General features: G+C 48.0%; 2 protein-coding genes and 1 long non-coding RNA gene across 12 annotated transcripts in view; 1 reads left to right on the top strand and 2 right to left on the bottom strand.

Moving 5' to 3' along the window:
- Positions 1-218: 218 nt before the first annotated feature.
- LAYN (layilin) lies at positions 219-22,553 on the bottom strand. Of its 2 annotated transcripts, XM_004749778.3 has the most exons (8): positions 21,074-22,553; positions 20,425-20,448; positions 17,781-18,078; positions 12,187-12,344; positions 8,642-8,674; positions 8,008-8,091; positions 5,365-5,461; positions 219-3,097 (listed from the first exon to the last, which is right to left on the bottom strand). In XM_004749778.3, exons 1-8 carry the CDS (start codon positions 21,603-21,605, stop codon positions 2,734-2,736), a joined length of 1,590 nt encoding a protein of 529 aa, XP_004749835.1. In that variant the 5' UTR covers positions 21,606-22,553; the 3' UTR covers positions 219-2,733. The 2 variants fall into 2 exon arrangements, with proteins under 2 accessions (XP_004749835.1, XP_004749836.1); XM_004749779.3 differs by lacking the exon at positions 20,425-20,448.
- On the top strand, positions 20,371-26,240 carry LOC106005547. Its single transcript, XR_001178971.2, has 3 exons — positions 20,371-20,714; positions 25,238-25,300; positions 26,071-26,240. It is a non-coding gene; the product is annotated as an uncharacterized LOC106005547 (long non-coding RNA).
- HOATZ (HOATZ cilia and flagella associated protein) overlaps positions 22,703-27,139 on the bottom strand; it is a 28,952-nt gene continuing 24,515 nt past the window's right edge. For 4 of the 9 annotated variants that reach the window (XM_004749781.3, XM_013054822.2, XM_045077549.1 and 1 more), the window contains exons 6-8: positions 27,079-27,131; positions 24,758-24,831; positions 22,703-24,078 (exon numbers count right to left, since the gene is read on the bottom strand). In XM_004749781.3, the coding sequence (XP_004749838.1) occupies positions 24,774-24,831; positions 27,079-27,131 (111 nt within the window). In that variant the 3' untranslated portion in view covers positions 22,703-24,078; positions 24,758-24,773. The other 5 variants (XM_013054824.2, XM_045077550.1, XM_013054825.2 and 2 more) reach the window with 3 other exon arrangements.

The following is a 27,139-nucleotide window of genomic DNA, read 5'->3' as shown; positions in this document are numbered from 1 at the left end:
GCCCAATTATTACAAACAAGCGTTAGCCTTTAAGCCAACCAAATGGAGCGCTTTTACAAACGAGTTTTAGCAAGACCGTCCAGAGACAGAGGAAAACCTCTCACATCCACAACGTCCAAGGACACGCACACAAATACACAAACAAGAGGCAAACAAAATCTTCAAGCCCCAATCTCTAAGTATCATCTTTGTATAAAACAAATCCATTGCAAGAGGAGTTATAATTTATGGATCCTTTTATTGGTCATTTTTCTTAGGAGTCTCATAAATATGGTGGCCAAGCGGTATTGCAATAATAATAATAATAATAATAACCCAGTTTAAGAGGATACAACCCCGAGGGCTGCGTATGGGGATCAAATGGTCGTTTCGCATATCCCAGTCAGAACACGGCTACTCTTATTCAAAGATGCCAAAAGCTGCAACAACAAACACACTGAAGGAAGACCCATCGGTGCCAGCCCGTAAGTCCGAGCTTCACCGAATGAACCAAACGGAAGAAACAGGGTCACGTGCCACCGCACATGAAGTATTCACCCAGAGACGTCCATCCAAACCAAGCCCCAGACTAGCCGCCGGCCGCAGGAGTTACATTTGGTGCCGAAAGGTACCCAGTTGGGGTGCGGCCCCTGCGACGCCGGAGGACCAAGAGCCTTGGCAGCCGCTTGGACGGTCGCTGGACTCCCCTTCCCGGCTGGGGCCCGAGGAACCATGAGCGGGGAGCTCCAGGTGGCTTCGCCAACTTTGTACCCAAACCCAGGTCTGTCGCATGAGGCACTTCTAGGATAACCACTGAGCCATCGAGCTGGCAACAAGGAAACGACTTCTCGGAGAAGCGACCAGATGAGGAGCCCAACGGACCAGCCTCAGCTCTACCTTCCCCCAAAGAAGGCTCAGAGCCAGGAAATTTAAAGGCAAATAGAAGGGGCCTGGGTAAAAAGTTGCAGCTGGGCTTGTTAGCCCCATTAACCCTTTGGTTACCAGCTTCAGTGACATGAAGGATGTTGTTAATGCCATTTACCAGCTTGTTTGTTACCACGCTTCCCTCTTCCTAGGCGAAAGGAAAGCCTTTTAAACTAAGATAACTCCCTGACCTCCCCAACTCAGGCAGAGTGTGAACAAAGGGTCCTACAAACGTTTAGGCTAACATATCTAGGCTAATTTACGTGGACCTGAAAATGAATTGTTCATGCATTCCACAAACATTGTATCCTCTGTGCCAAATGCGGTCTTGGGTGTAGGTGGTTTGATGCTGATGGGACAGACAGGATCCCTGTCCTGGTGGAGGTGCAGCCTCACAGGGGCCTGAGGAGGGGGACCCGGGGTGGGGGTGGGGGAGCTAAACGGACAGATTACAGAGTCGGGACATCTGAAGCCCAATTATGGAACTTCGATGTTTTGGAGCAGCAAACAAGTCAGTCCTTCAGACCATGGGGTCACTCTTTTTGCTTTAAGTGTTGTAAGTCGGGGCACCTGGGTGGCTCAGTTGGTTAAGGGTCTGCCTTCAGCTCAGGTCATGATCTCAGGGTCCTGAGATCGAGTCCCACATCAGGCTCCCCACTCACGGGGAGCGAGCCTGCTTCTCCCTTTCCTTCTGCTGCTCCCTCTGCTTGTGCTCTCTCTCCGTGTCAAATAAATAAAAAAAATCTTTAAAAAATCTTGTAAGTCCACAAAATGCACTTCCTGGAAGCAGGCATAAGTGACGTGTTTGTCGTCCACCCCCTGCTCTCCGCCCCACTGTGGCGGGTAATTGGGCAGGCGACGCTGCTGGGACCCAGACCAGCTAACTCTCTCTCGTTCCGGGCTCCACACATGAGGCAAAAGGACAAACTGTGAGAAAATAAGATCGAGAAGAAAGCCTAAAATAACAAGATAGAAGCCCTTAGACCTTCAACGTGTAAACAACTGGTGTTGGGCCAAGAAACTCTGCTGCGGACCTGAGTCCCAGAGTATTCAGGCCGGTCCCTACCACAAACAGGAGGAGTGGGGACTGTCACCGGCAATGCTGTGCTGGTGCTTGGGTCGAACACACACACCAGCTCCGTAACGAGCACGGCCCCGGGCTGGGCACGCAGCGGCGCCTGGAAGCCGAGACTGGGGATTTCAGTCCCAGTTTGTCAAATATTTCCAAGTTGGCTATTTCCAAGTTTGGATGTGAGGAGAAAGAAAAAGAGGTCCCCTGAGGCCACAGGCAGAGGAAGGGCTGTAGACACAGACAGACTAACATTCTGCTTCCTGCTTTTGATTGGATTTGATTCTTTGAAAAAAACGGACCTTAGAATTACCGACACACAGGCCAGCCCGATGCCAGAGGACGTGGGCTTTGCAAAGAGTCAGTAATTTCTGTCTTGCTGTGATTATAAGTGCTGCTATACAGAGTAAGAAACAGAGAACCCAGAGGTGGGACTCCTAAGTCCCGCAGCCACAACCTTCTCCCTGCCAAGGAAAGCATGGTCCCTTGAAAGTCAGAAGTAACCCATCAACTGGTATTTTCTACTACATGCCTGACCACGGGCAAGGCTTTCTCCTAAGGTTGATCTGGGGGAGAGTCGGGGATAGGGGATCTGGCCAAACTTGGGGATCCAACAGGGGCTAATGGAGATCACATGCTGATCCCCACGACCTGATCGGAGATTTTCATAGACTTTCTGAGTCTTCTCCTCATAGAAAACAGGAGAAGTTTGCTCCCCTTTTCTTTCCCATTCCCATTCATTCAAGTGTTTCTCATGTGTCCTAATAACCATATATATCATTTTCCACCCATCCAGACTCCTTGCTCCTCCCCGTTCGGTCCGGGGAGAACTCGTAAATGTCATTGGTCACAAAGCCGCTCTCCAAGCTCGCCAGAGTCACGAATCCACTTTCGGAGGGGTCCACAGCTATGTTGTCATAGTCACAAGACATGGCATCGGGAGTGGCTTCACCCGAACACACTCGAAATGAGATGTTCTTCAGGTCTGGCCGGGTCTCAGCTAAATCGGCTTCACTTTGTTTTCGTATGACGTTGTAAACCTCGAGGTCTGGGCTGTCCCCATGGTGAGGAGAGGGCCAGATGGTGTGCGGCTCCTTCATGCTGGAGCCTGGCTGCTCCCGTTTCCTAGGAGGAAAGAAAAGCACGTTGAGTAGTTTAGACGAAGGGATTGAGAAAATCCCGGTGTCTCTTGCTCGGGACGAGGAAGACATTGGGGAGTAATGCATGACTCTGCCCTTCTCACCTGCAGGAACTTATGGGTCAGGGCTCTGGGGTGGAGTGGGGGGTACCAAAACAGGAAAGAGATTGCCTATCTACCATTCGCTTCTGCCAGAGCATACCACAGAGGGGGTTGCCCTGGGATCCCCAGAGCTCCCATGGCATCCATGGATCAAATTGGATGGGGAACAATATCAAATTTTTTAAAAAAGATTTTTATTTACTTATTTGACAGACATATCACAAGTAGGCAGAGAGGCAGGCAGAGAGAGAGAGAGAGAGAGGAGGAGGAGGCAAGCTCCCTGCTTAGCAGAGAGCCCGATGTGGGGCTCGACCCCAGGACTCTGGGATCATGACCTGAGCCGAAGGCAGAGGCTTTAACCACTGAGTCACGCAGGTGCCCCAACAATATCACATTTTTAAAAACTCATCTCCAAGTCAAAGTTAGCCTGCCTTCAATTCTAAATATAGGTAATAAATTAGAGTAGAATTAGCAATATCTTTGATTTGATCGCCAACAGAATCACTGATTTTTCACATCACATCACAGTTATCATAGATATACTCATCTCTACCGCAAAATTATGCTAACTATACCCACCACTAAATAAAGAAATATTAGTAAAGAAACATGTGTATTACCGAATCACATTTATTTTTTGGAAATATTTTGCTAAATTGTTTTTATCAGTACAATTGCTTCCCTTGCAATCCAGAATTATCTCATTTTATATATTTAGAGATACTGTTCTGGGAAGGGGTCCATAGGATTTACCCAATTGCTACAGAGGTCTGTGACATAAAAAGGTTAAAAACCCCTGAAAAAATTCCTGAGATAGACTCCAGCTTCAGAGTCACAATTCCCAAATCCTGGTGAGGTGCTAAATAGACTAAGAAAGGGAAAAACAAAAAAAACAAAAAAACTGAAAACAACTGCAGAGTGAGTAACTGGGAAATGTATTCCTATTTTTTAAACTGAATTCTATTTTTAGATCAACATGAATTAACTGATAAAAAGGATCATAGTAAGAACTAACATTTTTGAGTGCTTCCTATATGCCTATTCTGCATGAATTAACTTTTAATTCTTTTGATAATCCTATAAGGAAGATATAATTAAATGAAGCACTTTCTGCTATTGACCTTTGAACAGTGAGGAGATTACGGGTAACAACCCTCTCCCCCTGCACCCCATGCAGATGACAATCTGTAACTTTGACCCCAAACGGAACCATTAGCAGCCTACTTCTGATGAGACACCTAACACATATTTCATATGTTATATGTATTATATGCTGTGTTCTTACAATAAAGTACGTGAGGGAAAAGAAAACGTTATTAAGAAAGTCATAAAGGAGAAAAAGGACATTTACAGACTTATACTATATTTGTTAAAAATACCCAAAACATGTATAAGTGGATCCACACAGTTCAAACCCATGTTGTTCCAGGGTCAACTGTGCGTTGAAATCTTACTAATTCATCATAAAATGGTCATCAAAGGGAATCGAATCTTCAACTGGAACTCAGTTTTCCTGTTGTAAAATGGGCAGACCAGCTTCGTTCTGTGTATGGTACATTCATGTTTCCATGTCTGTATGATGCTGAGAAGAGTGGTGGGAACCTCAAAACTGGTGGCACACGATCCATAAACAGAGATGATCTAGGCCACTTAGTGTGGCTATTTTGCAGCAATCTGAATTTGTATAGTCAGTGAAAAGCAAAGTCAACTAAAAGGCTTTAGCTATTTCATTTTGAACAAAGGGATTCAGTTTCAGATCTTTGCCAGAAGGCTCTGGGAGAGTCATTTTTCAGTGGCTCCCTATTCCTTCGCCCAGCTAACAGACATCTTTGGAGTGAGAGCCTACAGTCACGAAAGCACCTTGCTGGCTGATGTGTGGCTAAAGAGGAGGCGAATAACTGTTTCACCCCTCACGTCATTTGAAAGCTTCCACACACACAAATTAAAGGCTGTAAGACCACTCTCCTAATCACAACTAAGCACAAATGCCTAGTACTTCTGAATGCCAGGAGGCCACCAGAGAATTCACTCTCCAATCTGCAATGGTAATTATCTTGGAGCTGCTGTGGCCTTTCATGAAGCAAAAAGACCAATGTCCAAATCTCCAAGAGTCCAGAAGACACCAGGTTGACACAATGAAGGTTTTACTTGCCTCCTTCTGGAGATCCAAACCCAAAAGACAACCGTGATGACCACGAGGAGAAAGACGGTGCTAGGGATTAGAATATAAGCAAGATTCAAGGTGGATTCTGAAAAGAAAACCATATTAGTATCAGTATTAGTGATGTTTTATGAACATCAAAACAGGCTTAAAAAAGCATAGCCAAGGGGCACCTGGGTGGCTCAGTGCGTTCAGCCGCTGCCTTTGGCTCAGGTCATGATCTCGGGGTCCTGGGATCGAGTCCTGCATAGGGCTCTCTGCTTGGCAGGGAGCCTGCTTCCCTCTCTCTCTCTCTGCCTGCCTTTCTGTCTACTTGTTATCTCTGTCTGTCAAATAAACAATAAAATCTTAAAAAAAAAAAAAAAGCATAGCCAACACGGAGTATTGCAAAGAGCGAGCTCCTGGAAGGAGGTATGTGTACAGTCAGCCAGACCGTGACTGAGCATTCTCTACCTGTCCTATGACCCTAAGTAATAGAGAAAAGAAATTTACATGTTGGAGTTTCTTGCAAAATAGCACTCCCTTAAAATCTCCCTTAAAAAAAAGCAGGGGCTGTTTGGGCAGTGTTGATGTCTTTGGCTCTAAGGACAGAAGTGGTAGTTCCCAAGGTGGGGTGGGGAAGAGGGAGGGAGTGAGGGAGAAGCTAGTCTCCGTGCCATTACCAGGAAAGAGAAGGTCACATGAAACACATGAATCAGACTGTAACCTTCCCAACAAATCTGACTAAACCTAATTGGATCCAGTTGGGACCAAGAGCAGTGACTGTGGAGGGCATTCAGAGGCCTGCTATCCTGACCTTTCCTGTCCTTCAAGACTTAGAACCAAAGAATTTTCTGTCATGGTTGCCTTTAGGAAGAACCAAGGACTGGCGACTGACCCCTTCCTTACTCCTCTGGTCCAATGTTCCCAACCTTCTAGAAGTTGTTGTTTTGTTTTCCTGTGAGGCTGCAAACCTGACAACCACCCCCACACCATAAGGGCCCAAAACAAAACTCACTTTAAATGCCGCCATGATAATAATGAACAATGAAAACACCACCCATCTCTGCACAGCATTTTTGTACTTTTTCCAACGCATTTTCAATACATTTTATCTGTTGTATAATAAAAAAATATTTGACTGGCCTTTGTCCTTGGTTCCTGGAAAAGAGGCTCTAAATCTTTGGAATTTCCAAGGTAATAGGAGTAACTGTTATTCACGAGCCCCATCAGACCACATCAGAGTCTATGCTGAGGAGATGTCTTAGGAGGGAGGGGGCACTAGGGATTGAGTTCAATTACATGGCCAATGACCATATCAATGATGCCTGTATAAGAACACCTCAGTGTTTATGTATTATACGCTGTATCCTTGCACCAAAGTCTTTGCACACCAAGCTCAATGGGACTTTCTGGGTGGTGGACATAGTCATGTGCCAGGAGGGTGATGATGCTGCTCAAGTCCATAGGGAGAGGATGCAGAACCTCCCCATAGGGGACCTTCCTGGACATTACCCAATCTGGTTTGTCAGGGGGCTGCTCCTGATTTAGCTCCTTTACAATGAAATGCAGCTGAAATAGAGTGTTTTCCTGAATTCTGTGAGTTGTTCTAGTGAGTTATCAAAACTGAGGGGGTTATGGGCACACTCTGGATTTGCAGCCAGCTGATCAGAGTGGGAATGGCCTGGGGACCCCTGACCTTGTGACTGATGTCTGCAGGGAGGGCAGTCTCATCTGGACGGAGCTCTTCCCCTGTGGGTTCTGCCCTAAGTTGGGGTAGCTGGTGTCAGAAACGCAGCTTTACAATATCCTATTTCATTTCAGGGCTATGGTGATGCTCTCAGATAGGTGAGGAACGCCCCATTACTTCTGTTATGCAAAAGAGGACACTATAGCACGGAGAAATGACGTGTTTTTCTAAATGCTGTCCAGGGACACAATCCCAGATCTCCCTCTTAATGCTCCAGGTGGGAGGCTCGAGGTTGAAATTCCATTAGCACCCCGGTTTATCACCCATTTTCTTGGATCCTTTATGATTTGAGTTGTAAAATGTTTTTGTCCACCTCTTTTTTTTTTCATGTGAATATCAAGCTGGGACGTCCTGTGTCCCGCATCCCACCTGGGGTTTTCTGTGCCTGTTTCTCTATAGCCGCTCGCCCAGGACCCTGCCCCCACCCAGGACTGCTGGGTGCCCAACCCCCACCCCCCATCCTCATGCCACCATTTCATCTACTGGTTGGTCTACTCTCCCCAGGCTTCCCAGATGGTCCCCAACTCTGCATGCACTTTCTGCAAAGCCTCAGATGCCCCGTTTAGTTCATTTTTTTTTTTTTTAAAGATTTTATTTATTTATTTGACAGAGAGAGATCACAGTTAGGCAGAGAGGCAGGAAGAGAGAGAGAGAGAGAGAGAGAGAGAGAGAGAAGCAGGCTCCCTGCTGAGCAGAGAGCCCGACGCGGGACTCGATCCCAGGACCCTGAGATCATGACCTGAGCCGAAGGCAGCGGCTTAACCCACTGAGCCACCCAGGCGCCCCCCGTTTAGTTCATTTTTAAAATAACTGCGAGAAAGAACAAAGTAGAGATCGTAACCCTCTGTAATTTGTGATCAAGAGGGTCCCACCATCTACTTTCCCCAGGAGGGTTCTGTCCATACCGTCGTTTCCTTTAAATGTCTCTCTGGCATCTTCTTTCCCCGTATCTTCTGGAAGCATGGGTGTCGCTGGCTCTGTTCTTTCATCTGGAAACAGACAAGTGGACTTGAGAACAAGGTAGAAGACCTCACGATCCACATGGTCTCTGAGGTCCCACCAGGTTGTAGAGGGACGTGAGAAAGTAGTAGCAATTTGACCAAGGCCATTTATTAAGATAGAAAAGTAAAGGGTTGAATTTGCTGGCCTCCAGGTTTAACCGTCTTCACCTTCCTGGTGAGATTTTCACTGCCAAGAAGCCTGTCCTGAAACAGACAGCAGGCGCCTGGCATCAAAGCACACAGAACTCACTCCTTTTGTCATTAGATCGAGTTATGCCTTTCATACTGTCAATAATGACAAGTCTCATCCCAAACTGAATTTGTGGTTGTTGCTTTTCAGCTTTGGGAGCAATGGGCAACTCCAGGGAGATTAATGAACTACTTGGCGGGGCTGGGTGTGGCGTACACCCCTCCAAATGGTCTGACTTCCCACCAGCCCTCTTCCTGCTGGCAAATCTGAAGAACATACAGTTCTAAACCCATAAAAGGGGCCTGAGAAACAGCCCAAATTAGCCCAAATCTCAAATGATAGGCTTACCTCCAGGCTTTGTAGAAGGAGCTGTTGGTTTCTCTGCGGTAGAAAGAAACAAACACGAAAATAGTAACTAAATTTCCATGCCATCTGGATGAAATTGGCCAGATGATGGCCTCCCCTTATTTACTCCCTCAGTCATCTGATAAACTTTATTTAGTGCTGCGAGATGCCAAGATCTGGGTTAGTAAGTCAAAAGCATCATTTCTGCAGCAAGACTAGCCTTCCCCCAGCTTCATTTGGGTATTTTTTTAAAAAAGTATTTTAAAATTTTAAATACAGGAATTTCAAAATATACACAAAAATAGAAAGAGTGGTATGAACCCCCGTGTGCCCTTACTCCGCTTTAATCCTTATCAACATAGGGCTAATCTAGGTCCAAAGCAACCCCGACCCCTTCCCAATGACACTCAGGCCTGGATTATCTTAAAGCTATCAAAGACATGTTAACAATTCCCACTGGGGATGTTTCAGAGAGTAACAAACACTGATCTCCTGGAAGTGGGCATGGTTGTGGTGGGGGGAGTCCACCTGCCCACGGTGGACACTGGAGTTCTAGAACCTGAGTCATTTCAAATGTCTCGAGAGCCTGAAGACCATCAGGCTGTACAGATAATCTACATTGAATATTTTCCCCTTGGGCTGGGAGTGCATCCCTCTAAGGAACTGGTAGCAAATCTCTCGTGCTCATCGGATGCTCTGGGCTTCATAAGGATGGGGTCCTTAAAGGGCATCGTTTTGGAATTCACAGTCCTTAGGCCAGGATGCTAAGGCTATTCTGAAGCTTCTGAAGGAAACTTTCAATCCTCTTCCTATAAGAGTGTGTGTGTGTGTGTGTGCACACACACGTGCAAAGGTGATGCAAATCTATTTATTTTTATTTTTATTATTTTTTAAAAAGATTATTTATTTATTTGACAGAAGGATAGAGATCGCAAGTAGGCAGAGAGGCAGGCAGAGGGAGAGGGAGAAAGAGGCTCCCTGCTGAGCAAGGAGCCCGATGCGGGGCTCGATCCCAGAATCCTGGGATCATGACCTGAGCGGAAGGCAGGAGCTTAACCCACTGAGCCACCCAGGCGTCCCTATTTATTTATTTTTAAAAGCCCACCTATATAATGCTTCTATATGACAGAAACATCACCATGTTCTAAGTGTTTTCTAAAAATGAACACGATTTGCCCTGCTAACAGCCTGATGAGCCAGTGGCAATCATTCTGGTGGTTTTGTACGCCATGTATCCTAGGTACCAGGAGATTAAGTAACTTGTCCAAATCTTACAGCTAGTGAGTAGCTGGGCTGGAATTGGAACCCAATCAATACAAGCGAAAACTAACATTGTAAGGAGAGAGATTGTGCTAGGTTGTGGTGATACAATAGCAAATGAGAACAGCCCTCACCCCCTCTGGCTCTCAGGCCCTGCAGGATGGCCAGAACATACGCAATACAGGCTAAGAATCCCAGAGAGTAATTTTTCGATAGGACACTATAACATGTAGTATATTCAACAACATGACATGACCTATTCATTTTCTTGTCCTTACACAATTCAGTCCACCGTGAATACTGCACTGAACACGGCACATTGATGCGGCATCACCATCAGCCCCTGCGATGCCCTGCATTGTGCCGCCTCAGCAGATTTGTCTCTGATTTTCACTGACGACACCTACGCCCCTAGCAGACCCCAGAAGCAAGCAGGGGTTCAGATCTGGCCAGCACGTGCGCACTCCATGCAGTCATGTTGCCCAAGTCCTATTTTAGACGTTATTCAACCAGTCCCTGGCCCAGAGAGACCTGCCCTCTATTTTGCCAGATACATCTATTCTAGATGCTATTCTGTGTGCTATCATAGATAGCAGCGTTTCTGGCATTACAGATGGTGTGCCTCCTTGTTGGAACGGCACTGGATGTCCCTCTCCTTGCCCAGCAAGCACAGGCACGAACTGGTCAAACATGTATGTCTCTAGGCCAACCACGTAGTGAAAGGGAAAAACTTATAAACAGGGAGTTAAAGTACTGTGTGTGCTCAGTGCTAAAATCCTCCTAGAAGGAAAACTTAACTTGTTTTTCAGGGGCCCCTAGGAGGGTTCCCAAAGGAAACTTCTTATTTTGAAAAATTTCAGATTTATGAAAATTTGCTAAAATAGTACACAGTGCCCATATATTTCACCCAAATGTTATGATTTTGTATTGCATTTATTTATTCTCTCTCTGTATCTCTCTATATTTATGTTTATGTATCTATATTTTTATTTATATCTATGGATCTATATTTTTATTTATATCTACGTATACACCCACATATGTATGAAAAGCACATACAGACACATGTGTAACTTTTTTTCTGAGAAAAATTTACAGACTTGGGTACTTTTACTTCTAATTAATTCAAAATGTTTTTCAAAAGATTTGGGGGTCAGGTTCTTATGCAACCACAGTAGAGTAATCAGGACCAAGAAATCAACATTGATAGTCTGTTACCTAATCTACAGACCTTATTCAAACTCTGCCAATCGTCCCAATACTGCCCTTTATCGGAAACCATCATCATCGTCCAGGTTCCAATCCACAATCCCTGTTGCACTTGGCTGCGTTATGAGAGGAGATGATGTTCAGAGCGAACCCCCAGGTAAGAATGAGTTGTCTGGGAAGGAGTAGGACAGTTCTAAGCACAGGGAAAAGTTGCCCCGCAGCTGGGCAACTCACAATGCGCACAAGGGAAGGATGAAGGGGGGTGGGCACCTTGTAGCAGCAAAAATCATAGCAAAAACAGTTAAATTCAAACAATTTTAGGAGTATTTAGTTTTTAACTAGATATAGCTAACAAGTCATTTTATACTGGCCAGGAAACGGTGCAGGTCTGGGACCCAGCAGTTGGCTTGGGGATCGGAGAAACTTCAGGGACAGATCAAAACTCACTTCAAGGTTAGATCTAATTCAGTTATGAGGAGGCGTTTTGGGAACCTCAGTGGAGTGAGACTGCGGGCTTGTAGCCAATTCAGAGCACTGAACAGATCTAGAAGCAAACGCCAGCTGAACCTGCATGGCATAGCTAGAGGGTGGTTCAAGCCTGTTCCTTAAGGTGACTGCTGTCTGTCCACTACCAGTGAAACTGAGGGACTCCATCATCTCCTTAAAGCCTCAGAAAATCATGTCATGTAGCTGCTAGAAAACCTAAGCACAATGGCCAGCTTCCTGTCACATTCCTTCTTTTCCCCAAGTTCCTACAGCCATCCTCACATGTGGTAAGAATAAGAATCTGTGATCATCCACTTAGAGGGCTTTCTGTTCCCTGCGCTTCTCATAATTCTCACTTTGTCATACATAAATTAGGCCCTTTCCTTTCTTTATGCCTTCTCTTGGCATCAGATCCCCCTCTTCCTTGCTAGGAGTACGCCTCAGTGAGGAACTGAGACTGCATTCCCCAGCCGTGCATTTGCAACAAGCTTTCTCAGAGACCACTGTAACAAATTCTGGGAACTAGTAGCTGTGCATGAAGTAAGAGAGGAAGCTGAGAATTCAGCCGTATGACTTGGGGAGGGATTCGTTACCATCGGAATATTTGCAAACAAAATTGTTCTTCATGGTGCACCGGTCGTCATTCCACTGGAACATGTAGGGGCCCCCGACGCCAGCAGGTGCCGACGGCTGATGGTACATGACCACGCAGACCTCGCTGCCGCACGAAGGTTCATCCACGTACCAGTTCCTGGAGGAAAGGGGTCAACAATGGAGACCACTGGGGGAGGAAACCCCAAGACTTCAAAACCTTTATTTTCCTTTCAAGTTCTGCAGAGCCCCGAACTTAGGACTCTGCTTCAGAAGACAACACAGAGAGAGGCAGGAATTGAAGTCCTGCCAATAAGTAGAATCACGTGCTTTCTAACATGGACGTCACAATCAATCATCTGACATTCACCACAACCTCTTTGTAGGGAGGAATATATTACTGTATGGTATCTGCAGAGTAATTATGAGAAGCAGCAGCGAGCAGGGCCCATCTGGGAGAGCGTATTCCCTGCCTTTTCCTAACTGGCTTTTGTTTCCCTTTGTTTCAGAAATCAGATGCACTAAGAAGAGGCCTGGCTTATCTCAGCCAGAGCTTGCCTGGCTCACAACTCTTTGTGCTTTTCAAGCGTCAAGACTGCCTTTCTAGCCCGGGGGAAGTAAATGGAAAATGCCAGCAATCTGAGCAAGACTTTCCAAAATGCAGAGGCCGTGAAAACAGGTGGCGGGGGGCGGTGGGGACTGGCGCAGAAGGCCCACATAGTCTTTGTCCTGTTTTAAGTTGTTTCCACTTCATCAGGCAGGTGGGTCCCTCCTTCTGCCTCTGCTACCAGATTCCTCGTCTTTGTCATTCTTGCTCCTGGATGGGGTGCAGCCCAAGCTCCACTATCCAGTGACACTTGGAATAAATGGTGCTACCACCCAGTTGGCTAGAAGGATGCCAGGGCAAGGCCTTGGATTCCATAGAGAGCCCAATGCTGTGAACGGTCACTGCACGCACTGACTCCAGCCTGGGCTTCAGAGTCTGTGTGGTTACCTGAGCCGCTTCCTTCTGTTGGGCACAGGATGCAAGGTGACACTGGAATTTGAAGACTTGGAGTGTCCTCGGGGCTACCCATTCGAGTGGGAGCCTATGGAGGCCAGGGAGTCAATGGAATTCTGGCCCAGGACCAGCTGATGGTGGGGCCCATCCAGTGGTCATTTCCCCAGTTCCCAGATACATGACTTGAACAGCCATGTTTGGTATCTGGTATAGTCCACATTGGTTCCTTAGCCTATGAGGTAAGAGCTGTAATAGTGGACGAGGTCAAGTGCAAGATTCTGAAACTGCACTCCCCCCAACCCTTTCCAAAGTAATAAATAAAAACCAGTATCTTATCCAGGGGAAGGTGACAGAAAGTAGTACCACCCTTGAGGATCGGAGAATGCAAGGTGGGGGAGTCTCCAGCATATCTCTAGTTAGTTCACCGGACTGGCCCCTGCAAACACCACGCAGACCCTGAAGGAGGACCCCAGAGTAATATAAACACAACTAGGTAGAAGCCTTAATTACAGCTGCTGTGCCATATGCGGGGTCTTTGCTCGAGCAGGTTAACATGCTCTTGGCTACTTAATATGCAGGTCCAGGGAACATAATATTTTCCATCAGAAGGAGAATCAGAAATAGTTTGCGTTCATTTGGAATAGACAACGGTACACATTTGTGGTTTTGCCTCGGGCCTATACTAATTTTCGAACCCTCTGTCATAGTGAGGTGTGAGGAGGCCTGGACTCCCTAGACATCTCGTGGAAAATCACACGGGTCTACCATATTTCTGACATGCTCTTGAACAGGGTAAGCTTAGGAAGACACTCATGTGTCCAGGGGATTAGAGATAATTCCGTAAAGATTCAAGAGCCTGCCACTTCAGGCTAGATCACTAGTTTCTAGATCACTAGATCTAGATCACAGTTTCTAGATCACTAGAAACCTACCACTTTTTGGGAAGGCCAGAGCCTCCCTTTCACATTAAAGGACAAATGTTGCATCTTGAAGCATCCCACGATAATGTGAAGGAGGGGGCATAGCACCTCGTAGGCCTCTCTGGGTTCTAGAGGCAGCATATTTCACACTTGGGGATAATGTTCTGGCCCCTATTTCAGCTGGCATGAAGGACAGCCAGCTTTGAGTGAGGTCCAGAGCTACAAAGGACACTGAAGCAGGTCCTGGACTTTGGTGTAAGCGGATTTGCCAGTTGGGCCTATGATCGAGGAGATCCTATTAGCAGAGGTATCAGGGATGGGAAGAAACCCCACAGAGAATTTGTGGCAAGCCCCAAAGAGAGAATCACAATGTAGACCCCTAGGATTCTATAGCAAGGTCATGTTATCTGTAGGTGAGAAATAACCACCTTTTGCAAAACACTCCTGGCTTGCTACTAGGCGAGGAGCATCAAAAAACTGTGCAATCCAAGTTGCCCATCGTGAGTGAGGCATTGTCAGACACACCTAGACCCGGGCTGGGCAGGCCGAGGAACGATCCATTCTAAGGTGGAAGGGGTCTATCCAGGACCAGAGAGCACTGTACGAGCAGGCAGAGCACGGCACGGCATCTCCTACGGTCGCTCCAAGGCCTCTCCCTCAGTGTCCACCTATCCCTGCACAAGGGAATCCCTTATGATGCCTGACAGAGGCTGCCCAAGTTTGCTTCATGGAAAGGACAGCCAAGTATGGGAGTACGGCTCCACAGGACAGCAGCTGCACGCCGACCCCACTCAGAGTTGGCCGTGAAAGATCAAGAGGTAAGAGGACCTCCTCTCCATGGACCAGCTCAGATGGTGCCCCTAGTGAACCAGCTTGCATGGAAAAAGAGAAGTTCCTGGAGGTTAGACTCTATACGGACTCAGGGGTAAAGCAAGAGCTTGGCCAGCTGATCAGGAGGCTAAGCGGAGAAAGAGAAGACTGGGGATGGGGAGTGGAGCTCTTGGACAGAGTGATGTGATGCAAACAGACATATGGGAATAGGCAGGAAGTGTGAGGCTCTATCACAAGTTAAAAACCACCAGAAAGCATCTAACACGGAAGAGGCACTAAACAGGCTAGGAGACAAGTAACTCGGCCAGTTGATGTCAGCTAGCCTGGGACTGGCCGCCCCAGTGCTCGCACAACAGCTACGGCCTGGAGTAACCATGGTGGCAAGGACGGAGGGTCTGCGTGGGCTCGACAGTGTTCATCTCCTCTCACCGAGGCTCATCAAGCTCCTGTCAAACATCTAACCTGCCAGCAGCAGAGACCAAAGCTAAGTCCCTGAAGGAACACCAGCCTTAGGACACCAACCTGGCACTGCGGAGCAAGTGGACTACACTGGACTCTTTCCATTCTGAAAAGGGCAATGATTCCCTTTGACGGGAAGAGACCTACAGCCTGGGTGTGGGTTTGCCTTTCCTGCCTCAGGGCCTCGGTCAGGACCACTACCCACTACCCTGATCTACTGGCCCAGAATGCCAAATAACACCTCATCAGACCAAGGGACCTACTTTATAGCAAAGGAGGTGTGGGAGTAGGCTTGTCATCTAGCTGGGTTTACTAGGCATGTCACGTGTTGCACCATCTGGAAGTTGCTAGCCTGAAAGAATGATGGAAGAATTTGTTGACAACATAGCTGAAGCCCTAGCTGAGAGGGAATATTTGCTAGGAGGAGGTTTTGTCCTTCAAGACTCAGTGCACACTTTGAATCAATGACCTTTGTATCATCCTGTGTCCTCAAGAGTAAGAACACGTGGGTCTGGGAGCCAGTGGGTGGAAACAGGTGTAGCCTTGCTCACTCACCATCACTAGTAGTGACCCACTTGGGGAATTTGTGCTTCTTGTCTCTGCAATACCAGGCTCTATAAGTTTTAGATGTCCCGCTACCCAAAGGCGAAATACTTCCACCAGAAGATATAGGAAAAGACTTATTATACTATGAGTGATGCTGCCACTTGGGCACTCTGGGATCTTGTGTCCAGAGATCTTGTGTGGGTTTGCCTTTCCTGCCTCAGGGCCTCGGTCAGGACCACTACCCATTATTTGATCTACTGGCCCAGAATGCCAAATAACACCTCATCAGACCAAGGGACCTACTGTATAGCAAAGGAGGTGTGGGAGTAGGCTGGTCATCTAGTTGGGTTTACTAGGCATGTCATGGGTTTACTAGGCAAGAAGAGCAGTGGTTATCTTTGTAAGAAGTAATCGGCCCTAATCACAGGAGGAAGAAGCTATGCAGTTCCCCATTTGGGGCAGGAAGAAATATGTTTGGCATCCAGTTATCTACTAGGGTTCCTGCGGGTCTTCACATACCCAATTTCAATGGTAAACAGGAAAGTGCTATCACTCTAGCCTGAGAAGCGCACATTGACTGGGTCCTCGCATACCCGGAGGGTCTGGGTCCTGCCACAAGGTCGGACACGGAGGCTCCTTGAGCAGAGAATGAGGGGAATCTAGACAGGAGAGTATAGGAGGGATGTCGGTGAGTATCAGCTGGGGTCCGGGGACCAGCTAGAGTGGTGGGCATTGTAGTTCATCCCACTAACCTTCCTTTTTTTTTTTTTTTTTCCAATTAGAGAGGGGGCCCACAGACAGAGAGGGAGGAGACAGAGAGGGAGAACCCCTAAACAGATGCCACGCCCAAATGGTGCCTGACACAGTGCTCCATCTCACAATCTGGAAATCGAGACCTGAGCTAAAATTAACCGACTGAGCCACTTGGGTGCCCTACTCCCTTTCCTTTTTAAGGTTTTTTCCAGGAAGAGAAGCCCACGAGAACCCTGGAGGGGCCGCCCCTGGCACGTAGAAGGAAGATGTGGATCTGCTTGGCATAATCGGTAGACACGGGTAGAAACCATATTTTCGTCAGCATTCTTTTGGTTGATAAAGAGTTTAAACTCCCCCCCCCCCGCCCCGCCATGGGATCATTTACTGTTAGATTTTCTATTTTTCAACTGCTCAAGTCTTTCATCTCTTTATCTTTTGGGGTTTATTGACGTAACATAAACTTTCAGTGTCTTAATGACTTATATCAACTCTATTGTAAAAAGATAGTTACTCCCTAATTCGTTACATTTTTCTGGTCTTATGTCTGCCTTTTAACTTTGCTATCTTTTGATGTTTGTCCCTGTTGCTGGGTTTCTTTGGGAGGGATGATGGCAAGGCCACTGTGGTGCCAGAGTAAGGTGTGAAATGAATGAGTCCTGACGCCGTGGGTTTAGGAGGGTCCTCCAAAATGCAGGCTCCCTTAAGTCCTCCTTCGGCCCATCTAGGCCCACTCCCTGTGATCTGGAGCCCTAATAGAGTCTTAGTTCCACAGACCCTCAATCTCTGTTTGGGGTTCTAACTCAAAAGGCTGGTAGCCAGAAGCCCTGACTTCAAGCATCACGTTCTGTTCAAGCAATGCTCCTGGGCCACATCTACCTGGACAGAGCTCTTGGGACAGGAGTTGGACACAGAACCATGTTGACTGACTGACCCCCTTTGCCTCCCGGCTTTGGCCAGTGCTATCCTCTCCGGGCTCTGCCCAGCTGGGCCTTCTCCTCTTCCTCCTGCACTGGGCACCGTGGGTTCAGCCTACCTCCTTTTTGAGTTACGTCAGGTGGGTGAGCTGCTGCGGGTTCTCCACACTTACCTGAATGTTGCCGTGCTGCCATCCGTCCATGTGTAAAGGTCCTGGCAGGCTGTGCTATTGCTTTGCTTCTCTTCACGCCTCCTGAGCCCAATCCAGAAATCTCCATCAGACGCCAGGAGGTTTTCAATGAACTTTTCTATCAGTCTCTGTTCGTCCTCAGACTCGATGCTGACTAGCTGGGCCCCATCCCTCCTGCAGGCTGTGTTGGCTTCCTCAAAGTTCAGTCTTCGAGAAGCATCGTGGAAGTATATGACTTTATAACAAGGCCTCTGTGTCCCTCCTCGGCAGACTGGTTGTCCTGGAGGGGGGAAAAAAAAGCAACCTATTTCAGTACTCCAAAAAGTATCCCAGGGCAGGGATGCTCGGCGGCACGGGCACGAAGCCAGTGACTCATCTGTGGACTCTGTAATGTCGTGTAGCTTCTCAGAGCACATCGATACCCACTTGGCATGGAGATGCGCTGGTTTAAATTCCGATGCCTGCATTGTGTGGGGGCTCCATGTTTTGTTTGTTCCATTGCGGGTCTTGAAAAAGCAAAGGTTTTTTACAATCCTTTGAAAGAAAGGTAGGTTGTGCTTGCTTCGGCAGCACATATAAAAGAAAGGTAGGTGAAGATTTATGGCTCCACTTAAAGTTACCCACATAGAACTCTTTCATATCATCGGGAAGACTCAGGGGGGCGGTGTGGTTGAGAGGGAGGTTTCTCTGTTTGGTGTTTCTTTTAGGTAAGAGATATGCTCTGAACTTGGGGTTGGGCTACTCTATCCTGGAACCCTTTGCCTGTAGAGTAGGACTGAGATTTTGCCCAGGCTGTGGTATAAGCAGAAGCTAAGAGCATCAGGTCGATGGGGTTTTCTGCTGTGATGGATCTTGTCTAAAGACACAGCTAAGGTTTACTCAACTCTTACTATGCAACATAAACTATGCTAATTGAATTTACATTTTTATCTATTCTTTCTCTCTCTGAACTCTCACAGTAATCCCTTGATGTAGCTCTTGTGTATGCCTCATTTTACAGAGGAGAAAACTAAGGCTCAAAGAAATCAAGTAATTTGGCTAAGGTCACACAGCTATTGGTAGCATTACCTGAGTCAGAACACGGTTCTGATTACAAAACCAAGCCCATAACCGTTGAACTATGCTGCCCAGTTCCCACTTTGCCTCAGTTTCAGGCTGCACTGGGAGCCTGTGTAACGCGTCTTATGGAACTGGCACCCGAAGGGCTGAATGCCATCTTAGACAAATGGATGGGATTCTATTAAGAAGGGACAAACTGTTCACCAGTACATACCCCATCCCCCCAGCTGGCATCTTCGGGAAGCCTTACTGTGTGCGAACTTCCTTCCATCAACATGCACTGCGTAGACGCTCTGTGCCTGGCACTGTGCTAGGTGCCAGGAATACAGAAACAGACGCCAATTCCTAGCCTGCAGAAGCACACAGCATATGCTTCTGGACCCAAATGCACAAGTGAAAACCAAATCTCAACAAGGGAAGTCCCTTGCAAGGCGAGAGCCAGATTGTGGACTGTGGCTGTGAACTGCTACCACCGAGAAAGGATGAAGAATTTTGGTTTGAGAACCTCTTCCCAGCCCCCAAGGGATGTTCTCATTTTCCTAATTTGTTTTGCAGCCGTGCAGGGAACCAGAGAGCATTCATCGTTCCCAACGCTGACCAGAATCCGGGGCAAAAGCTACAGACCGTGGACTGCATTTTCAGGGCTAAACGGGACCAGAGCACATGCAGCTAATCCGGGAGACTCCTGGGAAGTCTTGTTTCTACAACTTCTTTTACTGCTTTTATAAGGCAAGTCTCAATAAGCAACAGGTTCGAAGAGTTTTGCATCTTCTCCCTTCCTCTGCTACTCTGCTAATGCTAGAACTCTAACAGGACTGGCCCATGGGCAAATTAGGCGGCCTCAAAAGCAGGACATTTTCATGATGACGTTGTTCCAGACAGAATGGGGGTCACTGGCCAGAGAGGCTGTGGCTGGCGTGCTGCCTGGGGAGAAGACCAGGCCAGCCCAGCTCTTGTGATTCCTTCAAGGTGGCTCCAAATGAGGCAGCAGAAGGAAAATGAGCTCCAGGTACCTCCTGCCTGGCCACCGGCATACCGTGAGGTGGAGTTACATTGACTGGCAGACCTCCTTTTTCTACCATTTGTTTATCAAGGGAAAACATCACACCTTAAACGGGTTTCCTGAATGGTCCAGTCTGGCCACACATCGCAAGTCTGCGGGTGAATGCGAGAGAGAGCCAGAGCTGGAAGCATGCCTGAGGCGCATCTGGTTCCCTTCCTTCAGGAAGTGTCTTTCTCTTCTCATTTGCAGGAAGGGGAAGGGCGCGGGCTTCGGTTCCCCAGGACCTAGGACAAAGCCCATGCAGCCCTAACCCAGGCAGCTTCATTCAGATGCACACACCACCCCCTCCTCGCAGCCCACCCCCAGCCCGAGACACACTTCAGATCCTTCCCATCGGCTTGAGCCGGGATAACCGAGTAAAGGTTGTCATTCTTCGCCCCCCCCCGCCCCCCCCCCCGCCCCATGGCCGTCTGTCCGCGGCCGGAAAACCTGAGAAAGAGACATGGACATCCTCCTCTTGACATGCAGAACAAACAGAAGAGGCAAGAAGCCAGAGCACTGTACCTCCTCTGAGGTCCAAGTCCGAGGCTGCAGTGACACGACAGGAGGAAGGAAGCAGAGAGTCATTCCCCTGAGTCAGGCGGGGCTTGTCCCGCGCTAACTAGGCTTCTTTCTCCCTCTCCAAGCGCTTTGGTAACAGAGCTGGATCCCGCCATCCTCCCCCCAGAGGAGCCCAGGAGTAAACAGGCTGGGTACCCACCGCGTAGGGGATCCAGAACCCCCACTGTAGACGCCGTCTCCGGGAACGCGAGAGCCCCCACCCCGCCCCAACCCCACTGGCTGGAGGAGACCTGGTGAGCCTGCCCCTGCGCCGGGGGAGTGGGGCGGGCCGAGGGGGCGCCTCCTGGGGCAGATTTGCCCACTGCCCCACCAAGCCTATGTGCCCCAAAGCCCGGAACTCTGGGCGGGGAACGGACTTTGAGATTCCATGAATCTCAAAGACCCGCGCTGAGAGCCGCGGGGCGACGGCTCCCCTGCAAGCAGGGGGCGCAGGAGGGCCGGGTCCACCAGCAGAGGCGGGGTCGCCCCTCGCCTCTGCAGTGGGCCGAAGAGTGGCGCAGGCCTTGAGGACGGCCCGCAGCAGCTGGGGTGCACTGGGTGCACGTGCGGAGCCCTACCGGGAACCCGCCCCCGCCCCAGCGCGCTCACTCACCGCTCAGCAGGCGGCCGGTGGCGCCCCGGGGCCCCGCCAGCAGCGCGGCCAACAGCATGGCCTGCAGCGCGGCTCCCGGCTGCATGGCCCGGCTCGGGTGCGACCTCGCACCCCGCGGCGCCACGGCAGTGGAGCGGACGAACCCGTAGCAGCGTGCACAGCAAATGTAAAGGCGGCAGCCGCATCTCCCGAGGACCGTCGGACCCGGCACCCGGAGGAGGCGGGGAGGGCGCGGAGCCAGCGCGCGGTCCTCCGCCCTCTGGGACGTCACGGAGGGGAGGGCAACCCCGCCGCGGGCCCGCCCCTGATGGCCTCCCCTCGGCGCCAGAGACCTGGCCCTCGCGAAGGGAGCGAGCAGAGGAGGGGAACCAGCTCCCTGCCCGCCGCCCTCGCGTCCCCGCCACCTCCGAGCTTCCCACGGAGACCCTGCGTTTGCCCAGGGCGCGGGCCCGAGTGATATCCCAGTCTGGCTTCTCTGGAATCTGATGCAGAGAGCGCCGTGGCTCAAAACAGGGCCACATCTCCACCCCATGCCTCGCAGACATGGCCAAGTTCACCCAGAGCCCCTGGCTCTGCAGTGGGGGCCAGTGGGAGAGTCGAGGCGGTGAGACCTCCCTGGGGCTCCATAGGCTGCAGTCGGGGTGCTCAGGGCCTCCCCTGAGAAAGGAGTGGCGGATACAGAGAAGAGATACTCAAGTGGGCAGTGTGCCCCTGGCCGGCAAGCTATGGGACAGTGTGGAGTGTCCTGCCCAGGTGGCTGAGTTGGAGCTCTGGCTGAGAAGAGGGTAGGTCCGCCTGAAGCCAAAGGGTGTCTTTGAACTCAGCAAGGAAATAATCCTCCGCCTTTGCAGGGCACCTGTTGGGGGGTAGGGGTAATTGTTCAGGCTTGGGCTGGTGGTCTCCAGAAGGGTCTCCCTGGGTAAGAATGCTCCCTGTGAAAAAGCCTTCCTCACCAGCTCAGCCCTCAGTGTGGGCTCCCTCTTTGAAACGGCCACAATACTCCTATTTCCACCTGCTTCTTACAGTGAGCTCAATGTTTTCAAATATCCGCAAATAATAAAGTGAGCCTCCTGTCCAAAAGCTGAAGTACTAAGTGGCAGAAGGTGGGTCTGATTTCCTTGCCCACCCCTTCCACCCCCCCATACCCCATTGCTACAAATCCCCGCAGAAGTGCTGTCTGACTTCCTGGGTTTGGGGTTCAGCTTGAGCCACTGCAGTTCTCAAGGGGGAGGAATGAATGAATGAATGAATATAGCTTGGGGCTGGGAAATCTGTTTTCGTATCAGCTGATGATAGAGGGAAGAACAAAGCAGCCTCGGCCGGGTGAGGACTGACCATTACGGCAAGCTGCTTTACAGCCCATCTTTATGTCTGAATTAGAATATCTCACATCCAACAAGCACTCCTTCTAGAAACTCCTGGTTCTCAAGACAAAGTAAGGACTGCCATGTGGAGGGAAGCACTTGAGTTGGCATGTGATATTCTGCTTTTCTTCGCTTAAAGTCTACGTAGAATTCCGGCAATTCCTTCGTCTAAGTTTCAATGAACTCTTGGTGTTACCTTAAGAGTTTTGTGAAGGTCTGATGGGAGCAAACAGACATGTAAGGGTGCCGAGAGCTGGCTACTAAATGACAATTGAAAAGGATGTATTTCCCATGTTACAACACCAATTACAACTTAGGGAAGCTGTCACCTTGGGCCAAAGAATCAAATTGTGTCCTGAATTCTCCCTTTGATACTCTGGCTGTTGATGCACATTCATTGCCTTTGTTAAGGCATATGGTCAACCTCATATGCTAATTATAACAGCAGCTCCAATCCTGCACAAGTCCTGGGTCCACACCCTGTACCGTGTGACTTTGCAATTCTTCTTACTGAAGGGGCTAAGTGTATATCCCCACCCCTTTTCTCTGTATTCGATTATTTCCCTTGTTTGGCCAACGGGGTAAGTCAGAGGTATCTGAGCCTACAGTGGAAAAGGCCTCACATGTCCTCATCCGTTCTTTTGCTTCTCTGTCACTGTCTGAAAGGAACATAACTCATACCCCACTGGACCATGTACATCCCAAAGAGGAGGACACATGGAACAGAGCTGCCTCAATCACCAGACATTTGCCCAAGGTGCCGTAGCTTGAAGCAGAGCTGCCTGGCCCAGCCTAGATCAGCCAACCCGCTGGCCACACCCCCAGGTGTGTGAGCAGTAATAAATGTTTTAGATCACCTTGTTAGCTGTGGCAGCAATGCAACCATTATACCTGGTAACGCAGGTGTACAGGTGTGGACAGGTGTGCACTGGGGAAGGCTGGGTAGCTTACACAGTCTAGTTTTCCTGGTAAAATTATCTTGGTCCAGGGTCCCATCCTTAATTTGACAAGCCTAAACCCAATTAAGAGACTAATATATTTATACATTGAGAAATATTATCAACCAAACTGATGTTTCTATTAGTCTGTTGAGCACATGCTCTGCTTCTGGGCAAGAGATTTCCCAGTGAGCATGGAATCAGAACAAAGGGAGTTATCGGGTTTGAAAGGTTAGGTTTTGACAGTCTGCTCTATCCATCTTTACAAAAGAGATTTATCCGTCTGGCAGATAATAATATCAGGGTGCCTTTTACTCTTCATAGTGCTGATGTGAGACTGCCAATTTATAATTTTCAAAATTTCCCTTTTCTAGGCCTGATTTCTTCCCTCTGTTCAAACATTTTTCTCCAAATAGTGTTATGGGCAAAACTACTAGTCATCCACTGATACCTGCTGTCTGTCCATTTCTCTTAGCGAGAGTCCTGAATGTTACCAAGGCAGACGCTCTTCCATTTAAAGACTATTCCCCCCTCCCTTGCAATTTGGTTTATCCCTGTGATGCAGTTTTGACCGGTGGGTCACCCACGGCTCTGTGGGCGCTGTGGGTGGGAGCTGCATCCGGTGGGGGTTAGTCCAGTGGCAGGGGGGCCAAGAGCGCAGTGAACGGTGGTCCTCAGTGGAGCTGGGCGCGTCAATGGAGCCCTGGAGCAGAGCAGACAACCCTGAGTAAGACTGCTGGTTCCACAGTGCAGAATGGACAAACGCTTAACCTTCTCCTTCCCCATATATACCAAAGGGAATGACCTTTGAAAGTGAGGGAGGTTGGCAATGGCATTGTGCACATGTGTCTAAGATATAGGAACAGTAAGCCAGCTACTTGCAGAACTAGAAGTAATTAATTTCTAACTTCAGACATGTTCCAGAAACTGAATAAACCAAGTTTTGGTAAATGGATTTTATATAGATTTTTTTTTTTTTTTTTTTTTTTTTTTTTTTTACAGCGAGAAGACTTTAGTGTTTTCAGGATTTTTTAATAACTGTCTCAAGTTGGGGCATATAAAACTCCTGTTGGAGCATATAAAACCCCCATTTTATCTGCTACTCATAATATAGATCAAATACAGTAGTTCTGGACATACCCTGCCCATGAAAATAAGATAAATGGGGGTTTCAGAATTGGGAGATGAGAGAGATGATTATGTGGCGTCACATCCAACAATACCCACCAAGTAAAGTAGATGCAAGTATTCAGTAACTGGTAAAATTCCTAGAAGTCTGCATATTTAACTTTTATTTCTTTGTTTTAACAAAGTGATCCCAAGGGTCCTGATTATTAGAGAAGGTTGTTTGAAAAGTCAGGATCTAAGTAAGCCATCCTCACCCTTGCGTTGATCACGTTAGTCCAAGGCTTTGACCTCCTCTTGGTCTTCCTTATCTGACTCTGACATCACTTTCCTGTTGGCAGTAACGTGAATCTGTTTTAAGACACAGAGCTCTGTAGTTGTGAAGACCACGCAGCAGGGAAACAACTTCTGAAAGTTTCCCCAGTGCAGATTTACTGTCTTGGATCGTGACCATGCATCAGATTGGGCAGCCAAGTATAAACGTGCAGGTGGGAAGAGTGGTCGTTGTGCTGTGAAGTGTGACGAGAGAGAAGACTGCCTACACACAATGTATTTTGCTCACAAGTCACACTTGTGATCATCACGGGTGACTGATTTCTTTGGATTACCCACTGGTCCTTCTTTCCTTCTAGTCAGACCTCTTTTAAAATGCAAGTATTCCTGTGGTAGACAGGAATAATACATCAATAAACATTTTGATACCAAAACCTTTCTATGAACACACTTTCTATTTCTAGTTCTTTCTGACAAAAGGGGATCTGGATTATCCTCAGAAGGTCTGTTGGAGGACGATGGTAAAGGTGTGTATCTCTGTGTGCGGGCGGGGGTGGGGGTTGGGCAAATAAGAAAGGATGGAGGGAGGAAAAGAGGGCAAAAGTGAAGTATTTTACGATAGTGTCAAAAACTGAAAAACAGTTTATCATGTACAGTATAAAAGCATCACCTTCTAGATTAGCTAATACTGAACTACATGATCTTTTGGAACTAAATTTTTTTTGTTACCAATATTTTCTGAATTCCTACATGTAGTCAGTGTGCTAGGCACTTTGGGGGACTCAGTTTCTCAATGAGCTTGCAATATAGTTGATAGACAGGTGAGAAATACATGAGGGGCATCTGAGTGGCTCAGGTGGTTAAGTGTCTGACTCCTGGTTTGGGCTCAGGCATGATCTCAGGATGGTGAGACTGCGCCCCACGTCAGGCTCCGTGCTGAACATGGAGCCTGCTTAAGAGTTTCTCTCTCCTTCTCTGCCATCACCCCGCCCCCTCACTCATGTGCTTTCTCTCTCTCTCAAAAAAAAAAAAAAAAAAAAAAGTTAAATAATGTAATAGTTGATGAGTTGAGTGATTATAAAATATGGCTACTTGTAGTAAACAGTTATTTGCAGAAAAAATGGTACAGATGGTAACTTTATAAGATGCTCAGAGGAGGAAGATGTCCCAGTGAAAGGGAGTGAGATCTAAGGCTTCAGGGCAGAGGAGTGAAAATGAGCAAGTTGAATACAAAAGGAATTAGGCAAACACATACGGAATCATCCATTCAAACTGTGAAATAATGTTTTACTCTTAGGCGAATCAACAGAGGTGTTACCAGGAATGTCCTGAAGATTCCTATAAAAATATGCCCAGAAACCTAAGGGCCCAGACTTACTGCTGATACTGTGTAAGTACCAGATTTCACCCATTATTTGAATCAGATAAATGCATCTTTCCATTGGCAAGTTTTGCTCTACTCTTAGAAGCTGGCTCAAATAATCTAAGAAGGAAGAAGTTATACTGCTGAGTATTACGTAGACAACACAGCCAGGAGATTAAATGATCTTTTCATTTCGTTCAAAACTTTTAAAAATTGCTATGGACTTCTTTATTTTTTAAGAGTATTACTTTGATTACATTAAGGGGAATCAGCCTCAATGAGAGAAGAATCTACATTCTCTTACTCTCTAACTGTTCTTCCCTGAATACAGCATGCAAATATGTATTTGCCAAATTAATGTTGAATTAGCCACATGGACTTTCAGTCATAAAACAAAAGGTGGGAAGATTGTTTTCTTAGAGCTTCTTCAATGATTAACTGGCGATAGGTGGTTTCAGCTCTTCTGGACCGTGGGCCTCCTCCTGCTCTAACATTATTCTGGGGATAATAAGGCTATGAACCCCTCCCTGTGGGGTTCCAGCCCTTGCTACCTGAACCAAGGTTTAACAAGCTTAGGGAGCCTTTGGTGGTGTGGGAGCTGGTAATCTAAGAGACCTGCTGAGTTGCTACAGATGAGGGGGCTAAGTGTGGGGAGTGGGGAGGGAGCTGGGGGGCCAGAATGGGAAGTGCAGGGTAGGGAATGGGTGCAGGGATTCTGGCCTGATAGGCTGTCCTGCCTGAGCGCTGTACCCCGGCCTACTGCACAGAGACGCAAATGGGCACACACACTTGAATGTGGATGAGGAGAAGGTTTATTCAAGGGAAGAAATCTGGGAATACAGTAGAAGGCTAGAGGGTAGGAGGCAAAGGGAGTACCAAAAAAGTGCTTCTCTAAAGAGGGAACTAGAAAGGTAAGAACATTTTTGACAGATGTAAACTTACTTTGCTTTGTGTACTTTGGCCTTTGGCTTATAAGGAAGGGAAACCAGTTCTTTCTAAAAAC

Source organism: Mustela putorius, unplaced genomic scaffold (genome assembly GCF_011764305.1).
Source record: "Mustela putorius furo isolate JIRA1106 unplaced genomic scaffold, ASM1176430v1.1 tig00000198_pilon_pilon_pilon, whole genome shotgun sequence".
NCBI lineage: Eukaryota > Metazoa > Chordata > Mammalia > Carnivora > Mustelidae > Mustela > Mustela putorius.
The sequence above is the reverse complement of the archived record's forward strand: the minus strand, read 5'-3'. Positions and strand labels throughout refer to the sequence as shown.